Source organism: Hypanus sabinus, chromosome 9 (assembly GCF_030144855.1).
Source record: "Hypanus sabinus isolate sHypSab1 chromosome 9, sHypSab1.hap1, whole genome shotgun sequence".
NCBI lineage: Eukaryota > Metazoa > Chordata > Chondrichthyes > Myliobatiformes > Dasyatidae > Hypanus > Hypanus sabinus.
Window position 1 is genome coordinate 32,041,278 of NC_082714.1, and position 24,044 is coordinate 32,065,321.

Consider the following 24,044-nt stretch of genomic DNA (forward strand, 5'->3'; position numbering starts at 1 on the left):
AGAATTAGAATAAAACTTGTTCGTGTATCTATTTAGAAAGCTGGAGCTTAGTACTGTTTAATTGTGTAGATCAATATGGTCCTAAATAGATAGTTGAAGATGGCCAAAGATGACCTTGGATATATGTTGGTCTACTTCATCACACCCAGAGCAGAAGCAGGGAAGAAATTAGCTTTGGTGCCCTTGCAATGACGTTGATGAATGGTAATTTTAAAGCATGACCAGACTCTGACGATTTCCAGGGTTGCTATGGGAATAAGCAGTTGTTGAAATCATCCAGTTCATCTCCCCTGCAGCAACATGGAAATTTATCAATGCTTCTGCAGTGCTGTACACTTCCACATTCTCGTGGACAATTTGTAATGCATAATAAATGCTGCTTTTGCCAGAGATGGCCAGATTCCACAATGTTTATAAATGAATAAAAAAGGGATCCCATTACATTTATTTTAATGAGTGACTGCAGATGTTGGAATCTGGATCATCAAACAAAATGCTGTAGGAACTCAGCATATCAGGCAGCATTTTTGGAGGGAAATGGAGGGTTGATGTTAGGGTCAAGAAACTTCAGCTGAACTGGTCTGAAATGGGAATGGGAACCATCAGGGGTAATGTAAATGGCAGTTGGACACAGATGGTATCATCAGCTGTAATGAGATCTCTCCACCAGCTCCATCATCTCCTCCCCACTTTTTTCTGCTTCAGTAGGGACCAGTCCCTCTGTGACTTTCTGGTCCACTCTTCACACCCATCTCTCCCTTACTCCTGACACTTTCCCCGCCCTTACTGTAGCTATTACTCTTGTCATTACAGCTCCTCCCTTACCGCTATTCAGGGAACTAAACAGTCTTTCAAGTGAGGCAAAGGTTCCATATTTCTTCTCTAACCTTGTCTACTGCATTTACTGCTGCTGACGTGACCTCCTCTATATAGACTAAATGCAAGCTGGGCTACTGTTTTGTAGAACCCCTATGTTCAGTCCACAATGGCCAATCAGAACTTCCGACTGCAGTCTACTTCAACTCTTCTTCCTAGTTCCACAGTGACCCATCTGTCCTTGACATTCTCTACTGTCAGGATGAAGCCAAGCACAAACTAGAGGAACAACAATATATTCTGCCTGGGTAGTTTACAACCCAAGAATGAAATATTCCAATTTTAGGCATCTCCTTTCCCCTATTTCTCTCCTCCTCCTTTTCTTCCTCTCTCTCTCTCTCTCTCCCCCCCTTTCTTCTCCAGTTGATCCATTTGATTTCTTTCTCCATTCCCTCTGTCTGAGTCCAACCATTATTCACCTGCTGTAGTCTTCCAACACCACTCCACTCTTCTCTATTACCTGTTACTATCTATCTGTAATTTTAAACCATTCCCCTTCTCCTCTTTATACTGGGCATCTTGCCTTCCTACTCTCAGTTCAGGTGCTAGGTTTCGAGCATAAACGATCAACAATTCCTTCCCTTCCACAGATGTTGCTTTACCCCATGAGTTCTCCCAGCAGACTGTCGTTCCGGATCCCAGCATCTGCAGTTTCTTGTGTTTCCATGTTTTGGTGCCTGTTCCCTGTTCTTCTGTCCCCTGTACTTAGTGTGGCTCCAAGACAAACAATGGAATCAAACCCCAATTTTAAGACTATAGTTTCATTATCGAGACTCAATGCTGTGAAGGGGAAGTGCTGCACCTTTGGAGAATGGGTATGAGACCAAAGTTTTACCTATTCTTACAGACAGATGTAAAGGTAACCACCACATTGATTCAAAACAAAGAACACAGGACATTGGACAATATTTAAATCTCTACCAAAATTACAAATACAGATAATTCAGTCCTTTTTTTGTGTTTGCTATACATAAATTCATGACTGAATTTACTACACTACAAAAGTATTGTGAAAGAAGTTACAGAAAAGTGCCCTTATTTTAATGTTCGCACTCAAGGTATATTGATACCTGCATGTGGAAGGCTGCTGGGACACATAGATGGCCATTAAGCAGCTCTAGGCCTTGAGTGCAGCATGGTAACACTCAAAGGAATGGTCCAATACACTTTGCTTTAGTACTGGTGGAGAAAGTGCCAACATTGCTTTCCCACTGAATCCAAAAGCATTCTCTTGGGACTTCAGATCATCAGTGCTAAGACCAGAGTGAACCTTATGCTAAAGGCTGCTGTTTTCAAGCACAGTAAATGAAGTCCAGCTCTGCCCACCACAAAGCTCCAAATGATATGCAGCAACATGTGTAGGAGGCAATGGCTGCAAGCCCACTTCTTACAAGGATGTGGCTTTACAAATCATGATCAGGGTTGTTCCACTAATGTGGAGACCGATCAAATTACTGGGCCATCTGTCCCATTGTTGATGAAGAATTGCAGAGAGTATGACAAGACTGAAACAGGCTGAGAACCTACCTAGGCAGGGACAGATAATTAGATTTTGTTTACATCTTATGATCTACTTTGTGCCTGACAGGTGATCATATGAATGGTCCAGAGGGTCAAAAGGACTAGGAGAGGAAGGCTCAAGTTTAGGGATAGGACCATAAGAATTGGAAAATTTTGACATACCCCAAGGTGGACCTTGGGAAGTGTTGGAGCTTTAAGGTCAATTTAAATATAACATTTCATCACATAGAATAAATATTCTGAGAGTTTAGGGGAATGAGGGGGACTTTATTGAGACATACAAGACCCTGAGGTGGCATCATAGGTTATGTATTGGTACGTTTTTACTAGTGGGAGAATCTCCAATAACTGGATATTGTTACAAGATAATGGATAGGTCATTTAAAACTGAGGTATGTAAGAATTTATTGCTGCAGAAGGTGATGAATCTTTGGAATTTTCTGTCCTCTACTCCTGCTCCTATTTTTTTTGTGCTCTTCATTGAAGCTTCTAATTTAAATATCAAGAAATTCACTATATGTTGTGTTTACTTTGTTACGTACACGTGACACGTGACAGTGGTAACCTTGTCACGTGACAGGTGTTGAAGCTATACTGGACTTGAGGTAATGGTCTTGTGATGGTGGAGTGATGTCATTTTCCCACCAGTAGAGGTCATGTAACAGGTTTTTTTTTACAGGGTGTAAAAGCAGGACCCCTCCCTGTGAGGAGGGGCAGTTTGTGGCTGGATTTGTCATGTTGTCTTCATGCCACTACATGATTTAATGTTATGACGCAGTTTAGTTGAAAGATGAAGTTTTATCTAATGCCTAAAGTTTAAAAGGTCATTGCCAGCAGTTTCTTTATAATACTGCTAGTTGAGAATCAGTAGAGATTGAAGATCAGAGTTTGGGAGTTAAAAGATCGAGGGGAGTCGAGTTCGACGGTGAAACAGGTTCGACCTTGTTTGATCCTCATTCGGAAGGAATTCGTTGACTGTTCTTGTGTTAACCCTGTGAATAGCAGAAAGGATTGGGAACAGTTATGTAAAGGAAAGGTCAGTGCCTTTAAGCCATTTCATTTCACCTTCGTAAATTCTCCATGGGAAAAGTAGTTCAACTGGGAACTGCAACAACACGACGTGAAAGAGAATTTAAATTGTCTTAAAAAGTCTCTCCCTTAAATGGACTGTAAGCATTTTGAACTTTTGCAATACTACTTTGAAGAACTGTTTTTACAACATCATTTTAAGAACTGCTTAAGCTTCCTTGCTTTAAGAACTGTTTTAGCTGCCGCACAGCAGCTGATTTCCGGTTACGTGAGTGGTTTGTTTACTTTTGGAGGTTTGTTTTTCAGTGTTTAATAAACGTGTTATTTGTTATAAAAACCCCTGCCTCACTCATAGATTTATTGTTGTTGGATCCGTAACAACATCATTAATGTGATAATCACCATGACCTCTGACCACATGACCTTTGCATGCATATATACAAACATGTCACTCAACTGGCCCCTCTTTGAAGAATGCGTGTAAGCACTTCTCACAAATGCAGTGTGATTAAAGATTCACTTTGTTGAGTGGCTTGCTTAGATTTTGTAATCTCCTATATTGATTTGTTTTGATTGTTCCTTGGTACTGAGGATCCTGTAACCCATCTTGACACACCTATCCGTTCACTGATTTTGTATCAACATGAGGAATAGATTCACACATGTCAAACAGCTAGGTCATTGGCATAACTTCAATGGTTTTGGTTTGTCACTTGCAATGATCATTTCAAGGAAGGGTATTTTTTGCATTTGGAAGGCTGCATCCAGGGGGATCTCAGTACTCCAATTCTTGCCATTTGTGGCAGACTTAAGAGAAGTTTGTGAAGGATATTGGCTCTATGGTCAACAATGAGAAAAGCGTTTGACTGCAAAATCTGATTAATTGGGCAGAAAAGTGGCAAGGGAAATCCAATCTGGTAAATGCACGGTGATGCATGAAGGGACTTGGACCACTGTAGGGGAATGCACAATACGAGGAACAGATGGGCTTTTCAATGTGTGTTCACTAATCCTTAAAAGGAGGCAAAAGCAGGCCAACAATGTGGTTAACAAGACTTATGGGATGCTGTCCTTTATAAGCCAAAGCAAAGGAAATAAGTGCTTGGAAGTTATGCTAGAATAATAAGACAAGTCAGGAAACAGTGTACTTTAATGCTTCTCTAATCAGAATTTGCTTTTTTGTCACTGACATAGGTGGTGAAATGTATTGTTTTGTGGCAGCAGTACAGTGCAGGTATAACAAATCACTAAATTACAATAATAAAAAAATAAATTGTGCAAAAGAGGTTTGAGAATCACATCAAGTTCAGGTCACAATATGAATGGAGAGATGCAACTGCACAAAAGAGGATGCAGAGGAGATTAAGGATATGGCAAATATATTTTAACCTTGAGAAAAAGGCTGTTTAGCCTGGGGATTTCTTCTTTGAAACAACGTCCTTGTACCTTTACCTGAAAAACAAGTTCGGAGCTGCAGATCTATTTTAGGAACAAGATTGGAAAAATCTTTATGCACTGTAAATTGAACACTTGGTCAAGACCCAAGGGCATATGATGCAAAATCTTTACGAGTTAACTGACAGAAAAAATTTTGTCAATTCCAACTGAAAATTTGGACTAATGGTCTGTGCACACAGTTGTTGTGTGCATAACAACTTGACATTTGTCTTGTTTAAGACATACTAGTGAACTTTAAAGCTATTAATGATGATGAAACAATCTTGCTGACATCAAATGATGCTGAGATCAGAACAAGACAAAAATATTCAGAAGCAGAGCTATCTTTTTGTTTCACATGAATGGCTTTTATTGACCCTTTCACACTTCCATTACAGATGGTCATTAATGCAATAAGAACAACAAATTGCATTATACATCACATTTAATGACACTGAAACATACCAGTTCTGCTATGGAAACAGTTCTTATGATGGGAATAGTAACTCAGAGGCCACTAGAAATTACTTACATACAGGAATTTAAATGCCACAGCAACACCTAAGGGACTTGAATTTAATTAATTAAATTTAAAAAAGACTATCTTTGAATTTAATAAAAAAAAACACACTCAGCTGAAATAAACCCATGACATCCTCCACGCTAAAATCTAGAGTGTTTGATAAAATAATGGGATGCTGTCTCAGAGGCGCATCAAGAAAAAACTTTGATGATTTTGCTAAACCATAGGACCATACATTTCAGCTAATTCCTGGGCACAATCTCAGATATGACCTATCGCACTGACAGTACAAACCCAAAAGACTGTGCCAAAAGTGGTAAGAATTGAAAACCAACACAGACATACCACATGATCCAAGGTCTTATGGGCAAGGCAACTTACAGATGATGATCTTTTCACATTACTCCACGGAAACCTCATTTAGCACACAATCATAAAGCAATACAGTATGATATACAGGCCCTTTGGCTCAATCAGTACATGGTAACCATGGCGCTCGACCAGCTAGTTTCAATTTCCTGTGTTTGGCCTATATCCCTCTAAGTCCTGCCCCTCCATTGTCCTATCCAAGTGCTTTTTAAACAATATGATCATACCAGCCTCAACCACTTCCTTTGGCAGATCATTCCATATACTCACCACCCCTGCATGAAAAGGTTGACCCTCAGGGTCCTTTTAAATCTTTCCCCTCTCACCTTAAATTTATGTTCCCTGGTTCAGGAATCCCCTACCTTAGGGGAATTGCTTTTAACATCACTTTATCTATGGCTCTCATAATTTTAAACATTTCTATAAGGTCACCCTTATCTGCCTATATTTCAAGGAATAAATAACTAGCCTGGCCAATCTCTCCTATAACTCAGGCCCTCTAGTCCTGGAAACATTTTTATGAATCTTCTCTGCACTCCTTTCATTTTAACTACATCTTTTTTATAATACTGTGACCAAAACTGTACATAATTTTCCAAGTGGGGCTTCACCAAAAACTTAATACAACTACAGTATAATATCCCAACTCCTATACTCAATGCCAAGCTTGATGAAGTCTAGGGCGCTAAATGCCCTTTTCACCACTATGCCTATCTGTGAACCTGCTTTTAATGAACTATGTTCTTGTACTTCAAGGTCCATTACACTGCCTAGTGCCCATTTATAGTACAAGTTTGATGCTGGTTTGGCTTTCTGAAATGCTCTACTTCAAATTTATTTGCATTGATATCTATATACTACCCCTTGGCCCACTTTCCAAACTGATCAAAATCCACCTGTAATCTATTCTGCAGTAACCTCCTTCATGATCAACAACACTTCCATATCTTGCCTCATTCATAAACTTACTAATCATACCTTGTGCACTTGCATCTATATCACTTACGAAAGCAAATATCAAGGGTCCTAATATCGATCCTTATAGCACATCACATGTCACTGGCCTCCATTCCGAGAAACAGCCTTTAACCTCCACACTTTGCTTCCGACTTCTGAGCCAGTTCTGAATCCACCTAACTAATTCTCCCTGGATTCCATGGGAGATAATCTCCCAGATCAGCCTACCATGTGGGACCTTGTCAAAGACCTTGCTAAAGTCCAAATAGGCAACATCCATATCCCTATAATCACCACCTTTTTGATATCTTTTTCACAAAACTCTAAAAGAATCATCAAGCACAGCTTCCCACACACAAAAGCCATGCTGACTCCTCCTCGTCAGACTCAGCTTATCCAAGTATTGCTAGATCCTGTGCCTCACAATTCCCTCCAGTAACTTCCTCACTACTGATGTCAGGATAACCAGCCTTTAGTTTCCTGGCTTCTACATGCAACCCTTTTTAAACAATGGAACAACAGTAACCACCCTCCAGTCTTTGGGAACTTTGCAAGTGGCTAACTGGCTTCCGCAAGATCCTCCACAATTTTCTCTCCAGCTTCTCACAAAGACCAAAGGTGCATTCCTTAATCTATAATAACCTTGTAAGGGGTATGTCTGCAAACACCTCCTGCTGGCAACATGAATGTACTTCAAAACATCTCTACTGGTTTTCCTTACTTCTTGAGCAACCATGAATTTCTCCTGAGTAATCAAAAGAAACATTCATTAACAATCACGCCCATCTCTTGTGGCTGAAGACATAGATGGTCCTGCTGATCTCCAAAAGTGCCTACTCAATCACTAGCTACATTTTTACTCTAAAATACTAAGAGAACCTCTTAGGATTCTCCTTAATCTTCCCTATCTGATTCATCTCATAATCTCATTTTGCCTCCTTCCCTCTTCAGACTCAGATCGAGATTCATTTATTTATCATGTATACATCAAAACATTAGGTTGTGTTAACAACCAACACAACCTAAGGATGTGCTGGGGCAACCCACGTTTTGCCACAAATTCGGGTGGTAACATAGCATGCCCACCATATTCACAGACAACACAAGCAGCAGCAACAACAACAACAGCAATAAAATAGCAGTCTCCTCCCTCCCACCTAACCACCCATGCACAGAGAGAGATAGTCCCTCAATCCCAGGACAGGCCGTTTCAGGCCTTCAACCTCCAGGACTCAGACTCATAGACATTGGGCCTTTGAATTCCCCAGTGGACTTACAGACTCGCAACTTCAGAACATTGGCCACCGAGTCTCGACTTCTGCTCAACATTTGGGCTTTGATCTTCGGTGTCAACTTGTTGATGATGGCGAGTGAGGATCCTGAACTCCAGGCCTTGAACTCAGGACTCTCAGAAGATGGGGACCACAAATCCCGGTTTTGCTGACTCGCACGCTTATGTGGTGACTGGCCCTTGTGCCTCCTACCAGCATGGAGCTCCAATCCTGGAACCTACCATTAACTTGTTGATCTGGGTGTCTACACATTTCACAGCATGGGCTGGGTAGTGGTGTCAGGTAATGGCAGAGGCTGTGACGATTGTATCAGATTAATCAATCATGATGCAGAGACATAGTGGTTCTGTCTCAGTCCTGCTCCTCTGACCTGAAATATCTGATGGTCAAGTGTAATCCCCTTCTCATTAGTACCATCAAGGAAGAGGCACAGGAGCCTGAAGAACCCACACTCAATTTCTTCTCCTCTGCCACTGGATTTATGAACACTCCATGAACCCAGTTTCACTATTTTGCTCTTTTATTACACCATTGCTTTTTATTTAACATACTGTATTATAGCAATCTTTATTGCACTGTACTGCTGCTGCAAAACAATGAATTTCACAATATATACTGTATCAGTGATTATAATCCTGATTTTGATTCTGATTCTGTATCCAGGAATACTGAACTGCCAGTCCTACCATTCTCAGCCATGTTTCTGTTATGACATCCCAGTCCTCACAGCCAATCCATGCTGCCTTACTTGTTAAACCTTGAGTAGCTAAAATTGGGATTTCTTTCCCTCCTTTTACTCTGCTGCCTGCTCCAGCTGGCCTTATCTCATGACTCCCAACCCCTGTTAATCTAGTTTAAATCTTACTGTGTCCAACTAGTAAATTTCTTTGCAAGGCAATTGGTCCCTCTCTGGTTCAAGTGCAGACCATTCAGCGTAAGCATTAAAAGTAGTAATAACCAAGAATGTTCTCTTGCTGGGTCACTTGAATGTCTCTCACCAAGAAAGACATCACACAGAGGCTGTTGGAGACCAAGTTTATCTTTCATTGAACACACTCTGCTTCACTCTGCATTGATCCGGTATGGACTTAAGTGAGATAAACAGCTCTAGCAGCCCAAAACAGTGCATCCTTTAAGTGTACCTTTGCCACATAGCTAGGAGACCCAGCATAACTCATAATATGTAACTGAACCTGCAAGAAGCAGCATCAGGTATATCAAAAAAGGTGCTAACCTGATGAACATCGAAATCAGAGTTAAGTACATATGATACAACAGAAGCCAGGTACTAGGTTTAGAATCGGAATCAGGTTGATTATCACTGACATATATCATGAAATTTGTAGTTTTGGCAGCAGTACAGTGCAAAGACATAAACATTATTGCAAGTTACAAAGCAATAAACACATTGATAAACTGTGCAGAAGAGGAATAGTGAGGAGATATTCATGGGTTGATGGCAGAGGGGAGAACCTGTTCCTAAAACATTGAGTGTGGGCTTTCAGCCTCCTGCACCTCCATCCTGATGGTAGTGATGAAAAAAGCCAAGTCTCGGATGGTGGCATGAACTAAGCATCCAGTCAACTAATCAGATAAGACTATAACACCCTAAGCAACAGAATTAGGCCATTCACCCTATCAAGCCTTCTCCGCCATTCCATAATGGCTGGCTTATTATCCCTTTCAACCCCATTCTCTCCGTACCCTTTGACTCCCTTACTAAACAAGAACCCATCAACCTCTGTTTGAAATATACCCAATGACTTGAGCTCCACAGCTGTCTGTGACAATGAATTCCACAGATTCAGCACTCTCCAACTAAAGAAATTCCTCCTCATCTCTGTTCAGAAGAAATGTCCTTCTATTCTGAAGCTGTGCCCTCTGGTCCTATGCTCTTCCACTATAGGAAACATCATCTCCACAGATCCATTCTATTAAGGTCTTTCAGCATTAAATCGGTTTCAATGAGATCTCCCCTCATTCTACTAAGCTCCAGCGGGTACAGGCAGAGAGCCATCAAATGCTCCTCATAAGTTCACCCTTTTATTCCTGGGATTATTCTAGCAAACCTCCCCTGTACTCTCTCCAATGCCAGCACACCCTTTTTTAGATAGGGGGACCCAATACTTTTCACAATACTCCAAGTGCAGTCTGACCAATGGCTTGTAAAGCCTCAGCATTACATTCTTGCTTTTATATTCTATTCCTCTCAAACTGAATGCCAACATTGCATTTGTCTTCCTTACCACTGACTCAACCTGCAAACTAATCTTTAGGGAATCCTGCGCAAGGATTCCCATGGCCCTGTACACATCTGATTTCTGAATTTTCTCTCCATTTAGAAAAAAAGACTACACCTTTATCTCTTCTCCCAAAGTGTATGACCGTACACTTCCCTACTCTGTATTCCATCTGCCATTTCTCTGTTCATTCTCCTAATCTAAGTCCTTCTTCAGAATTCATGCTTCCTTAACAAAATTCAGAATTCTATAGAGCTTCCATATCCATGTGAATTGTGATTCACATTAACAGGAGAAGCTAAGGTGGTAGCATTGTGTAACGTAGCAGTCAGTGTAATGTTTTACAGTGCGCCAGCTGTAAGATTGGGGTTCAATTCCCACCTCTGTTGATAAGGAGTTTGCAAGCTCTCTCTGTGACTGTGTGGGTTCTCTTCATGTGTTCTGGTTTCCTTCTACATTTCAAAGATGTATAGTTAGGGTTAGTGATGTGTTAGCATGCTAAGTTGGCACTAGAAGAGTGATGACACTTGTGGATTGCCCTGCACGATCCTTGCTGGTTTGATTTTATGCAAAAGGCTCATTTCACGTACCTTTCAATGTACATATAACACATATAACTAGTCTTTATAAAAAATATTGTATCCCCATTCTCAATTATGGGGGAACCTAGCATCCATGTAGAAATCAATTATTGGCGTCATTCGCAGTGATCATTAACCTTCTGTTGAACACCACAAAAGCCAGCTCTCAGCCAGACTTAATTTGTGAAATTCTACCACAAGTAGTAATTGAGGCAAATGGTAAGCATATATTAAACAGTAAAGTACGAGTGAGTAAGGAGTAGAAAGATATAATGATACAGGTTGATTGAACAGCCCAAAGAGGTAGTTATGGAGAATGACTGCTGGCACATGCCATTTGGACCAAATAATTTGCTTCTGTGCCAGAAGCTCAAAACATCCCAAAATGATTATCTGACAGACCTTTTTATCCCCCCCCCCCCCCCCACAATGTCCTGGAGATTAACTAGTTCCAAGCTTCCATAAATCTATTTGAAGCACAAGGCTTTTTAGTAAACTGGACGATAACAACACTTTCCAAGATCCTGGAACTAAATTACTAATTAAACAAAAGAACTTACAGAGGTGAGAGGGTCAGAGGGCAAAGGGCAAGAGAAAATGTTTCTCACTCGCTAAAACAAGAAGGCCACACCTACATAGGAAATCTTTCTGAAGACTTTTTTAACAGTCTTGCAATATTTAGTTACATGCTACATCCTTAATGGAGTACACACACCCAATATTAAAAACTAAATGAGCTGTATAAGATGCAAACTCAAAATCATCTGTACTATATTTACAAATCTTTACCAATTCATTTAAGGGGTTTTTCCTCAAAAGAAACTAAGAACTGAATTATTTTGAGTCCTTGTTAAAAAAAGAATTTAATAATACAATATTACAAAGTACAAAAAGCATGCATACGTATATTGATATAATACCTTTCATCATCTTCTTGTAGAACACAGAACAACAGAGGACAGGGACAGGCCTAATGAATCCATTCACTTCTGCCTACATAATGTCCATCTTTGGACTGTGGGAGGAAACCAGAGCACCCAGAGGAAACCCATGTAGTCATGGGGAGAATGTACAAACTCCATACAGAAAGCAGCGGGTAACTTTGTTCCTGTAGTCAGGGAAAATACAACCAAGAAACAGGGGGCAGGCACTATACCTTTCATTTGAAATGATTAGGGCACATGCAGAATCATATGGATTTCCATGGAGAGCTCTGTAAACTACCAAATATTTTGAATGTTCATAAAGTAAATGAAGTCCCATTCAATCAGGAATTGCATCTGTTCGACCCTACTAAACCAAAGGATCATTGCATTACTAAAATAGTTGCTTACAACCAAGCAGAATGCAGTAAAATATGTAAGACTTTCACTGGAATTGCTCAAAATCTGCCTCTTGTTTCCATTCAAAATCATATTACCAGCAATCTTTCCTGTTGCTAGTTCCCTCACAGCTCTCTTATGCAAGTTTCTAGATTGGCTGTGAAAATAAAAATAAAAAATTCTGAAAACAAAATCAAATCCAACCTCAAGCTTTCCAGATTTTACCGAGGTTGTGTGAGAGAAGAGAGCCAACTCATTAGATATGCTTAAGTGTATAAGATGATGAGGGGCATTGATCGTATGGATCACCAGAGGCTTTTTCCCAGGGCTGAAATGGCTAACACAAGGGGGCATAGTTTTAAGGTGCTTGGAAATAGATACCGAGGGGATGTCAGGGTTAAGTTTTTCACACAGAGAGTAGTGGGTGTGTGGAATGCACTTCTGGTGGCGGTGGTGGAAGCGGATACAATAGGGTCTTTTAAGAGCCTCTTAAATAGGTACACGGAGTTAAAGAAAATAGAGGGCTATGTGCTAGGGAAATTCTAGGAGTTTCTAGAGTAGGTTACATGTTTGGCACAACATTGTGGGCCAAAGGGCCTGTAATGTGTTGTAGATTTCTATTTTCTATACTGATAATTTACATATACTAGTCTCACTCTGGTGGATGGATTTTCTACACAGCAGAAAATTCAGCAGTTTTAGTGAGAATGTGCATGATTTTATAGTACTAATACTCGGTCAAAAGGAGTTTTCCCAGATAATCTTTCCTTTTTGACTGGGATTAGACAACTGATTGTGCTTTAGATCCAACAACACCTATTGATCCCCACCATCAGGATTAAGGTTAGATTAAGGAATGGTAATAAAATGGTAAGATTAAGGAATAGGAAGTGCTGGGTGCGACCATTGAGATTAGGGATCAAACTCACACCCTTGTACTAGCAAACAGCTCCACAACAGAGTGGCAGCCAAACCTGTTAATCCAGATGCGTCAAATAATGTATTCAGTGCAAACTTAAACTCCATAATATGTAAGGCAATTCAAATTTCCAGTTTTTTTGACCAAATTTTTCGCTCTACTCATGAACCCCATCCTTGTCAAGATTAGAAACTTCATTTCCAAAAAAATTATGTATTTATATTGCTGCTAAAGCATTTATAATTTAATGTATTTATTTATTATTGCGATACAATGCAGAATAGACTCTTCAAGACACAGCAACCCCAAATTAACTTTAGCCTAATCATGGGACAATTTACAACGACCAATTAACCTACTAACCAGTATGTCTTTGGTTAAAAACTCCTTATTACCAGGAGTAGGAGTTAAAAATAACAATCTGTTGGAGGAATCCAGCAGGTTGAGCAGTACATGTGTGAGTGAATGGAATTGTTGAAAGAACAGCAGCTCCATGCATTCCTCTTTTCCAAGAGATGCTGGTCGATCTGCTCGTTCTTCCAACTGATTGCTTTTTGATCCAGATTCCAGTACCGTCTCCCACAGTTACAGTAACAGTTATTACCCTTCAACCATCAGGCTCCTGAACCAAAGTGAACAACTTCACTCACCTCAACTCTGAACTAATTCCACAACCTATGGACTCACTTCCAAGGGCTCTACAACTCATGTTCTCAATATTATTTATTTACTATTTGCTTTTCCTTTTTGTATTTGCACAGATTAATTGGGAAGATAGATCAAAGATTCCCCACTCAAAAAGTTCTGCTTTGAAAGGAGATAAATCGGCAGCAATAACTTTAAAAAAAGGAGATCAGGGATTTGAATGTCATTGGTAAGGCTGGCATTAAAGGTCCATGCTTAACTGTTTGTTTAAAAAAAAGAACTGCATTGGTCAAATTGTCTAAAAAGTATTTCCTCTGTCCTTCAAAGATATCAGTGAACAAAATGAATTTTACACAAATACATTTATGGTTACTGTTACATGCTGTTATTTTGTAACAAGTTATTCAATTACTTGGATTTCAATTTCAATTTCTTAACTGCCATAGTGAAATTTAAACTTATGTATTTTGGTCAATGATCCTGATCTCCAAACTTGTCTACAGAATTGTCTATGCTATGGTAAATGGTACCAAAATCTCAGACTGCAAGTCAATATCAATTTGGCTCTGATTCGTTGAACTGAAGAAAGGCAGCTGCAGTAGTACTAATTGAACTGTTTTGGCAGAAATACTGTAGGTTGGCAGTTGTTAAAATAGGCAAAGTGCTTGTCAAAGTCCCACACTAAAGTAGTCATTCTGCATTACAAATCAATATTGAAATCACATGATTAAAGGTCTTTCTTAATACAAGTAGATCAGGTTTCAACCAGATCAGTTTTCCATTATGCCATCAAACCCATGTTGCAAAATTCACTCAGTAATATTTAGTGAAGAAAGCAGAAAGAGGATCAAAGACTGTTTAAAGTAATATTTTACTTTCCTTTGGTGTACAGAGAAGAAGAAAAGCTTATTCAGGCCCCAAATATAAAGATTAGATGCTCTCCTCCTCACTTCCACCAAAGTCCTCTCTCTAGAAATGGCTTGCATCAACATGGAATTCTTGGTGGATTACTGCCGCCTGTCACTCTACTTCAGGAAGGGAACCAAACAGCAGGGGGCAGGCAAGACCCCACAGTTAAACCTGCCATTGTCTCACTTTGCACCTTCTCTTCAGGCTTGTTTAAAGAATGCATCAATAAACAGCTCATGTGTCCACTGAGTGCTCATGTCTGTGGCATTAAGTGTCACGCAAGTTGGCCTGGGCAACGACATGAAATCATTTTTGTAAAACTGTGGGACAGGAAAGATACAAGACAGCAAATTTTCTGGGGAAGGGAAGAGTGTGAGAGGCTAACCTTAACCAAAATACAGGTGCATATAAGGTACACAGTTCCACCAGACAGTTCATACAGCTGCCAATTTTCTGGCATGATTTAAATTAATTTCCATTGCCTTAGCTCTTATTCAACTGTTTTTGTAATATTTATGAACATTTTTGGATTGAAGAATGTTTACTCCAGCATGCATTTAAATAGTGTAAAATTGTTGGGAAGCTCTTTAATTTGAAGTTACTCAAAAGTGAGATGTGTGAGGTATCTGCTGTAAGGGCATGGATTTCTTTTTCCTTTTAGGGATTTGGCGCAGTGATAACATTTTTATGATAAATTCCCTGACCATTGTTGGTAGATCGTCTGGGAGCTTTGCTGTCACAAACTGCAGACTGGTCAGATGTAATAGGATATTATTTATTCAACCAAAGACCTTCCTTTGCTCATGTTAGAATTTCAACAATACCCAATATGACAAAAAATAAAAAATTGGTTTGGGTATTCAAAAATACCCAATCCAAACACTGAATGAACCAGGTGGCTTGTAGTAAGCTGAGGCATATATCTGTGGCATTCAAGACCAGTGACCCAGAACTATACAAGAAGTCTGAAAAAACAATTAGAGATGGAATTGAATGCACGTCAATTCTGGCAGGGCTTGTAGGCCATTACTTTTGTCAAAGTGAAACCTGACATCATGAATGGAAGTGATGATCCATTCCCAGATGAGTTCAATACCTCTTATGCTACTGTACTGTGTCCTGGGGGAAAGTCAACTTTAAACATGACCATTAAACTCCGAGTAGATTTAGATGGGTTTTGATACATTTTGTCCTTGTGTTTCACTGGCCTAGAAGACATTGAAGGACAGCATCTGCTGCAAATGTGTTTCTTGTATCAGCAGTTTCTTACCTAGTGCCTCGCATCACAGTTCCAACTAGCTGAGTTTGGCCACTTGGCAACCTGCTGACAGATGACGTCTGGGCTATTGGAAACTGCAATGACATGGTTCTCCTCAACCATGGTGGAATCTTGTTTCCAGGTGATAAAACACTGACATTTTTGAGTGACAGTTTTGTAGAGTCATATCAAGGTCTTATTCCTGTTAGGCCAGGAACTATTTGCAAATGTCTGTAGCGTCAGGGCCTGAAGTCCACAAATGAGCAAGTCTCCAGATGGCTATGGATCAAAAGGTGTGACCTGTGGACCATTGCTGCTGAGACAAAAGCTGGGGCCTGATCAACCCTAGCTGGGTCACCTGGGTGAAGGTATCTGATGTTGAAAAACCTGAAACACCTGATGACCCCAGGTTACATCACTGTTGATGTGTCCCAGCACATTCTAGGATGCATCTCAGCATCAACATCTCATTTTCAATTTGTTGTGTTCACTTGTCTATAACGACTGATAACGGCCAGAGCCAGGAAAGAGAATAAAGCGGGAATATGAAATAAAACCTTTATTCAGTACAACACATAACTACAAAAATCTCAAAACTCAACAGTACATTCCAAAGCATGACTATTGAAATGGCCAATCAATGTAAGTCAGCCTGGGATAGTTTGTCAGTTGACCAATAGGTGTTAGTTGTTTCAGCTCACCCCCAGGAGGAATAGCTTCTTTCTATCCATCACCTGATTTCTGATTGGTCCATAAACCAATAACGATTACCTGGTTAATCCCTTTCTTGCACTAATTATTTTGTTACTTATAGTAATTTTATGTCTTTGCACTGTACTGCTGCCACAAAAACCACAAATTTCATGTATTTCAGGTCATTCTGATGTGCTAAAGGCCAAGGAAGTGGGCTATGATTTAATATCTCCTGCAGGATAGCATAACAATCGGTAAATGGAAGAAAAGTATAATTTTAAACTACCAGAAGTGTAACAATTCTTAACTTAATGCTAAATGGTGCATTTATCTGAACTTGCACTTCATAGACATTATCAATGTTTTAAAAATCCACTAGCCCATTTTTTTTGGAATTCCTCAAAATTCCTTCAACTTACTCCTTCACTTTAAGTCTGTCTTCTACAATTAACTTTATTTGCTTATTCAAAACTTGCTCTTGGTTCAGTGTCTGCTTTGAACCGGCACTCTGGCAAGTCAGTTTGGTGAGTCACCTCACGAAGGTGCTATACAATTAAAATGATTCTTTATTAACTAAAGACAAACTTCAGAACTAATAACTGGGTATGTTAAGCAACTACTCAAGATGTCAATATCTTAAGATTGGGTGCGAAACTGTACTTGAAAACAAACTGCAGATCCATGTATTTGTTACTAGATTCTTTGGCATTCTGAGAAGCTGTATTGTGATTAGAGTAAGGTGACAGAGTTTCTATTTACTTCTGCTGCTTAGCAACCTACAAAAGGCAAAAGGACCCAACCGCTTATCCTTAAAGAATTGATTTTATGCCCTGTTTTTTCCCGAGCGTCTTTCTGTATAGTTTCCCTGCTCTGTCATTCATGATGAAGCATAATACACTGGAAGAATGAATGGCTGAGAGAGCTCCCACTGCAGTGAGGTAAACATCTTCATGTAGAGACTAAAAGGATAACATTTTGTACATCTCACATAATTTCTTGAGGAGAATACTCACGGGGCAGAGAAAACTTCAGATTTTGTTGCAACATGCAAGTTAATTGCCGAGAGAGCACAGTGGAAGCCATCTTAAGTTTCTGAAGGTTTGACTCTCTGCTGACAGCTCTGCACAGAAGAAAATAAGCATCAATTTTAATAGGCAGTCCTTATGTAATCAGGCATTACATGAGTGATGTTTTATGGTCATTGGTAGTGAAGTTAAACTGTTATTTTTACCACACAGCTTTGCGACCCAAACAAATATGCACAAAGTTACACTGAAAACTTCCCTTGCATAGTTCATACAGCTGAATCCATCACAACAGTACACTGATGCAGTACAAAGTTCAAAGTTTGTATAAATTATACAACCTTGATACTTTTCTGAGATTCGTCCAGATTAGATAATGTCCTGCAATGTCATAATGAGGTAGATTGTGATGTCTCATTACAAAACAAAACAGATCAATGACATCCAGTGGAAGAGTCCATCAGCCTGCTGCCATGTTTTCTCTTGAACAATAAAATTGGACGGAGAATTACACAGAAATTTTCACTTCAACAATGTTTCCTTGAAACAATATGGAAAATCATATTGCTTCACCTAATTTCTAATTTCAAAAAATTAAGTTTTATTGAAAAGAGACGATAAAACAAATACAAATACTTCTCTGAAGAAACAGGAAAACAGAAAACCTTAATCTACAGAGGAAAATAAAGAGGAAGAATTGTTTAATGGGATCCTACTTCCCATATTACTTCTAAGCTCAGTGCCCTGTTCTTGAAATCCTATGAAATTCAAGTGGTTCACTGAATTTCTTAAACACTATTATGTGAAATTTTGAAGAAGTGCATCAAAAGTAGGTTGAGGAATTAATAAAATACAAAGGCGCAGAAAATCTGCCAGTCAACCGCTAAATTCAAAGAGTTCCAGAAAATAGGAATTTTTGGTACTTCTAAATCCCAGGCTTACCACAGATTTGGAGCAATTCAGGAATCCATCACACGAATGCCATTGAACCTGTGAGGTTTCTTTACGTAACCGTTTAACTATCAGACAACAATTTCCAAAAGTATATTGCTCAAACAAATCTGTTAGAGATATTTTTAATCAACCAAGCCAAAACTGAGCGAGAAGTATGAAAGGATTATTGTTAAAGGTGCTGAGAAAAGGGTTGCTTGGCAATGGATACAATCTCTTATGGAATGCAGTTGCTCATAAAAATTCAGGCACAGTGAAAATCACAATTTCTGATCAGACGTAATAGAACATTATCCACAACATAAAAATCATTGTTACTGTTTGTTTTCGCATTCTTCAATGAGAGTCAACTCATTTAAATGATAATCTACCTTTCTTTATATTCTAATTACCATTGTTGCTTTCTTTAATGTTATAAAAGTAATATTATACATGTTATAAAATATATTGCATCTCGTCACTATAAAAGGTAGAAGAGCCAACAGGAAATAATCTGCATTATTGTTTAGCTGACTTAAATCTGCTGCGATGTCCTAGCTTTCACAGATTTGTCCTGTACAGCTATTCAGGATATCAATCAGGCCATTGTACTGATTTCAGGCAGTAACAGTTCAAGCTTTAACTCAAAACTCCAGCAGTCTTGAAAGGTAAATGAAGCAACTGTACCAAATTTACATTTTTGATAGATCTCCATTTCAAATTCATGTGACTTTCATTTTAATATTAATTAAATTCCAATTTATTGAATTTAATTTAAATGTTTACAGTAATTCTTTGACTTGTGCACAAGGGTTATGATTTATGAGCTACGTCTTTGATTTACAGTGCCTTTTAAAAGTACTCACACCCCTTCAACCCCTTGTTCACATAAATGAGCATTATAACCAGGGACTTTGATCAACTTAACTGAGGTTTTATTTGTGAATCACCTGCTCTTTTTTCCCCCACAGTAGGGCCCCCAAAATATGGAAAATTGTAAAGCATGAAGAACTAAAACGTCAAAAATTGAGATGTCAGCATTTCAAAAGTATTCATCCACCTTTGCTCAGTAGTTAGTTGAACCACCTATCACAGCTGTTACGGCCAGTAGCCTTTTTGGATAAATCTCTATTAGCTTTGCACAACGTGATGGAGCAAGATTTCCCCATTCCTCCTTGCAAAATTGCTCTAGCTCTGCCAGGTTAGTTGGGGAGCGGCAGTCACCGGCAATCTTGAGGTCTTGCCAGAAATGTTTGATCGGGTTAAAGCCAGGCCTCTGACTGGACATTGGTTTTCATCATTTGGAGCCACTCAGGCAACCATGTCCTTTGGGTCGTTGTCCTGCTGGAAGACGAACTTGCTCCACAGTTTAAGCTTTCTGCCACATGCTAGCAGGCTTTTATCCAGGATGTCTTTGGATTTAGCAACATTCATTTTGCCAACAATCCTAAACAGATTTTGAGTGCCTGCTGCTCCAAAGCATCCCCATAGCATGATGTTACTTCCACCATATTCTAAAATAAGGAACCTGTTACCTGGCTAATGCGTAATATTAGATTTACACCACACGTACCACTTAGTGTTGAGGCCGAAAAGTTCCACTTCAGTTTTATCTGACCACAAGACCTTTTTTCACGTCTTTACTGTATCTTCTAAGTGATGCTTTGCAAAGTCTTTACGGGCAAGGATATGCATTTTTTTGCCATGGCTTCTTTCTTGCCACTCTTCCATAAATAGACTTTTTGTGTAAGACACTACAAATTTTGGAGCCATGAACTTCATCTCCAGTTACAGTCACTGACTTCTGCAGCTCCCTCAGAGAGACTGTTGGTGTCACAGGAGCCGCTCTTTTAAATGATAATCTTCTCTGGAGATTTAAGTTTCAAAGGGTGGCCTGACCTAGGTGGTGTAGCTGTGATTTCATATTCTTTACACTGTTTCATGATGGACTGCACTGAGCTTCAAGGGATGTTCAATGTCTTTGAAATGGTCTTGTATCCTTCCCAGATTTCTGCTTCTCTATTCTCATTATCCTGACTCGTCTTCAATGATCCTTTGTCTTTATTTTGGTTTGGTCTGTAGAAAATTTAACATACTGTTGGATCTTAAAGAGAGAGGGACTATTTATTCTTATGAATTAATTGAAAACAAGTGATCCTCCAATTTTCCACATCAAAGGATTGGGTGAGTTGGTAAGGTAATATACAGTATTTACACCTGAGGTTGATGCGTTGATGATGCTGCTTGCTTGGGGGAGAAGGGGTTTTGGGTTCTAACATTTTTCTGTCATTCATTCTTTTGGGTTTCTTCATGGATGGCTGCGAAGATAGGTATTTTAGGTTGTAAACTGTATACTTTCTCCGATAATAAACTGAGCTCTTTGAATCATTTGAAGAAAATTATAGAAATTACAAAGAGGATGAATACTTCAGCCTCACAATTTTGGTTTTTAATTTTTAGTAAATTATTGACAAGGTTTGGAACTTTTCTTTTGATTTGACATGATGCACAGAAATCCTACTTCAATATATTTTAAATTTAGAAAATGAGACAGAAAAATATGAAAATAGTTGTGGGCTGAACATTTACCAACAGAGTTCTTCTCTGTGATCCTGACCACAGTTTACATACTGCCAAAAGCTGACATTAATCAGACATTAAATGCTGCCTTCGCCAAACAAGAAACAGCCCACCCCTATGCATATCAAGTCATTGTCAGGGACTTCAATGAGGCTTGGTTGAAGAAATCTCTGCTCAATTACCATCAGTATATAACCAGCAGCACCATGGCTCTCAATACACTTGATTACAGCTATACTACTATTAGGAATGCCATTGTTCCATGCCTAGACTGCAATTTGGGAAATCTGATCACTTGGCTGTCCCCTTCTACTTGCATACATGAAGAGGCTAAAGACGAAGGCTATGTCCACACTAGACCAGATAATTTTGAAAACACCGGTTTCACAGAAAAACAATAAGCGTCCACACTAGGCATTTAAAAAAATCTCTCTGTCCACATTGAAACAGAGATTTCGGCGAATCTCCTCCTACTGCGCATGCGCAGGACACATCCACCGAAAACAAGCGACACGTTTGGTGTTGAATCTCGCCGTGAAAGAGCGTGTTTGTGCAGTTACAGTCTAGAAAAACTTAAAACGATGGACAGCTGTTGGCTCTCGCGCAGGATGACTTAAAAGTAAAAAAAAACAAATACTGAAGCGTATGGAGGCAACCGACAGGGAGTTCACGGACAGTATGACCCAGCTGATGACGAACAATGAAAAACTGACGAATTCTGTTGCATTAATAAAGCACCTCGTTAAATGCGTAAAACATGTCTGTATCAGTATTATCTTGTATTTCCATACAATGTTATATTAGGCTGTTGCACATCTATTGTCAGAGAAGTACTTGCATAAATAGGTAAACACCTTCATACAAACAAGGACAGGAAACTGGGCAAAGTGAGTATACTTATTTGTTCAGTAAGTTATGGGTCAAAGTATTTGGTGAGGACATTTCTAACTCTACTGGCTTCAGTTCTCATTGCTGTCTGTTCTGAAATTGTTAGGTTGTGTACAAGAAAACAATGAAATAGCGTGCTGCTGTCTGTCAGTGTTTTCAGATTTCTCCGGTTACCCTGTCCACACTGCTCTGGCCAATCCGCTGTTTTCAAAATTACACACTTTGGAGAGCGTTTCTGAAAAGCTCTGGTTTCGGGGGACGAAAATGCCATTTTAGTGTGGATGGAGGATAAAAACGAAGAGAAAAAGCTTTGGTTAGGGATTTATCCGGTGTAGTGTGGACATAGCCTGAGGCTCCAGAGATAAGTGCAGAAGGCAGAGGTGCAGCTGTGGGATTGCTTCAAGTTGGTAAACTGGGCTGTGTTCAAGGACTTGGGGACCTAAATGAATACACCACGGTTGACAGAGCCTTTAAGAAAAACAGTTGTAGATGACTGTGTCCCCTGAAAATCATTTAGAGTCTTCACCATCCAGAAACCCTGGATAAACCGTGAGATCCATCATCTGCTGAGGGCCAGATCAGTGGCACTCAGGCCTGGTGACCAAATGAGATTCAAAGGGTTCAGGTACGATATATGGAAAGTCATCTCATGTGCAGTTGGCAGTTCTGGACCAAGCTTCAATCACTGAAGGATGCTCAACATCTGTGGCAGGGTGTGAATGCTATTACAAAGAGAAACCTAGAGACAGAGGCGACTCTCTTGCAGACTTCATTTTCAGAGCGCTATTTTCTTGTGTTTTTTTTCTCTCTGTACATTGGGTGTTCAACTGTTTTCTTTTTTATGTGGGTTCTTTTACTTTTTGACTTCCTTTTATGAGTATGATGTGTTTTTTTTCTCTGCACATTGGGTGATCAACGGTCTTTTAAAATTTTTCTTGGGTTTCTTTGTTTTGTGGCTGCTTGTTAGGAGGCGAATCTCAAGGTTGTACAAGTTGTATGATAAATGTACTTTGAACAAGGCTTTGCTCCCAGGTGAGCTCAATGCTTTCCACACTCACTTTGACTGTCAAAGCATGGAGGAACCTTCTCAAACTCTTATAACCCCTAATGACCCTGAGATTTCAGTCTGTGAAGCTAACATGAGAGCATTCTTCAGGGGTGTGAACTTACGGAAAGCACCTGTCCTAGATGGGGTTCCTGGCAGATTCTGCAGCTGGAGTGTTCACTGAGATCTTTAACCTCTCGCATCAGCAGTCTGAGGCACACACCTGCTTCAAGCAGGCTTCTATTATACCAGTGCCTAAGAAGAATGTGGTAACTTGCCTCATTGAATTTCGTCCAGTAGCACTTACATCCACTGTGATGAAGTACTTTGAGAGGGTGGTGACGAAACATATCAACTCCTGCCTGAGAAGCAACCTGGATCCACTCTAATTAACTTATCATCACAAATGGTCCACAGCAGATGCCATCTCATTGGCTCTTCACTCAACCCTGGAACATCTGGACAGCAAAAATGCATACATCAGGATGCTCTTTATCAACTACAGCTCTGCATTCAGCACTATCATCCTCTTAGATCTAATCAATAAGCTTCAAGACCTTGGCCTCAACATCTCCTTGTCTACTGGATCCGATATTTCCTCACTTACAAACCACAGCCAGTTTTGATTAGCAACAAAATCTCTTCCACAGTCTCCATCAGCATAGGTGCACCACAAAGCTCATGTGCTTAGCCTCTCGCTCTACTTGGTTTATGCTCATGACTGTGAGGCTAAGCACAGCCTCAATGCCATATTGAAATTTGCTGACAGCACCACTGTTGTGGGCAGAATCAAAGGTGGTGATGAATCAGCATATAGGAGGGAGACTGGAAATCTGGCTAGTTGGTCCCACAATAACAACCTCTCACTCAATGTCAGCAAGACCAAAGATCTGATTGGCTTCAGGAGGAGGAAACCGGAAGCCTATAAGCCAGTCCTCATTGGGGATCAGAGATGGAGAGGGTCAGCAACTTTAAATTCCTTGGTGTTATCATTTCAGGGGATCT

The 24,044-nt window shown here is 39.7% G+C and overlaps 1 protein-coding gene across 1 annotated transcript in view; it reads right to left on the reverse strand.

The window, feature by feature from the left end:
- abat (4-aminobutyrate aminotransferase) overlaps nucleotides 1–24,044 on the reverse strand; it is a 184,017-nt gene that overhangs the window by 123,373 nt on the left and 36,600 nt on the right. The window contains exon 2 of the mRNA XM_059979437.1: nucleotides 17,585–17,691. Within this exon, the coding sequence (XP_059835420.1) occupies nucleotides 17,585–17,654 (70 nt within the window). The 5' untranslated portion in view covers nucleotides 17,655–17,691. The remainder of the gene's footprint in view (nucleotides 1–17,584; nucleotides 17,692–24,044) is intronic.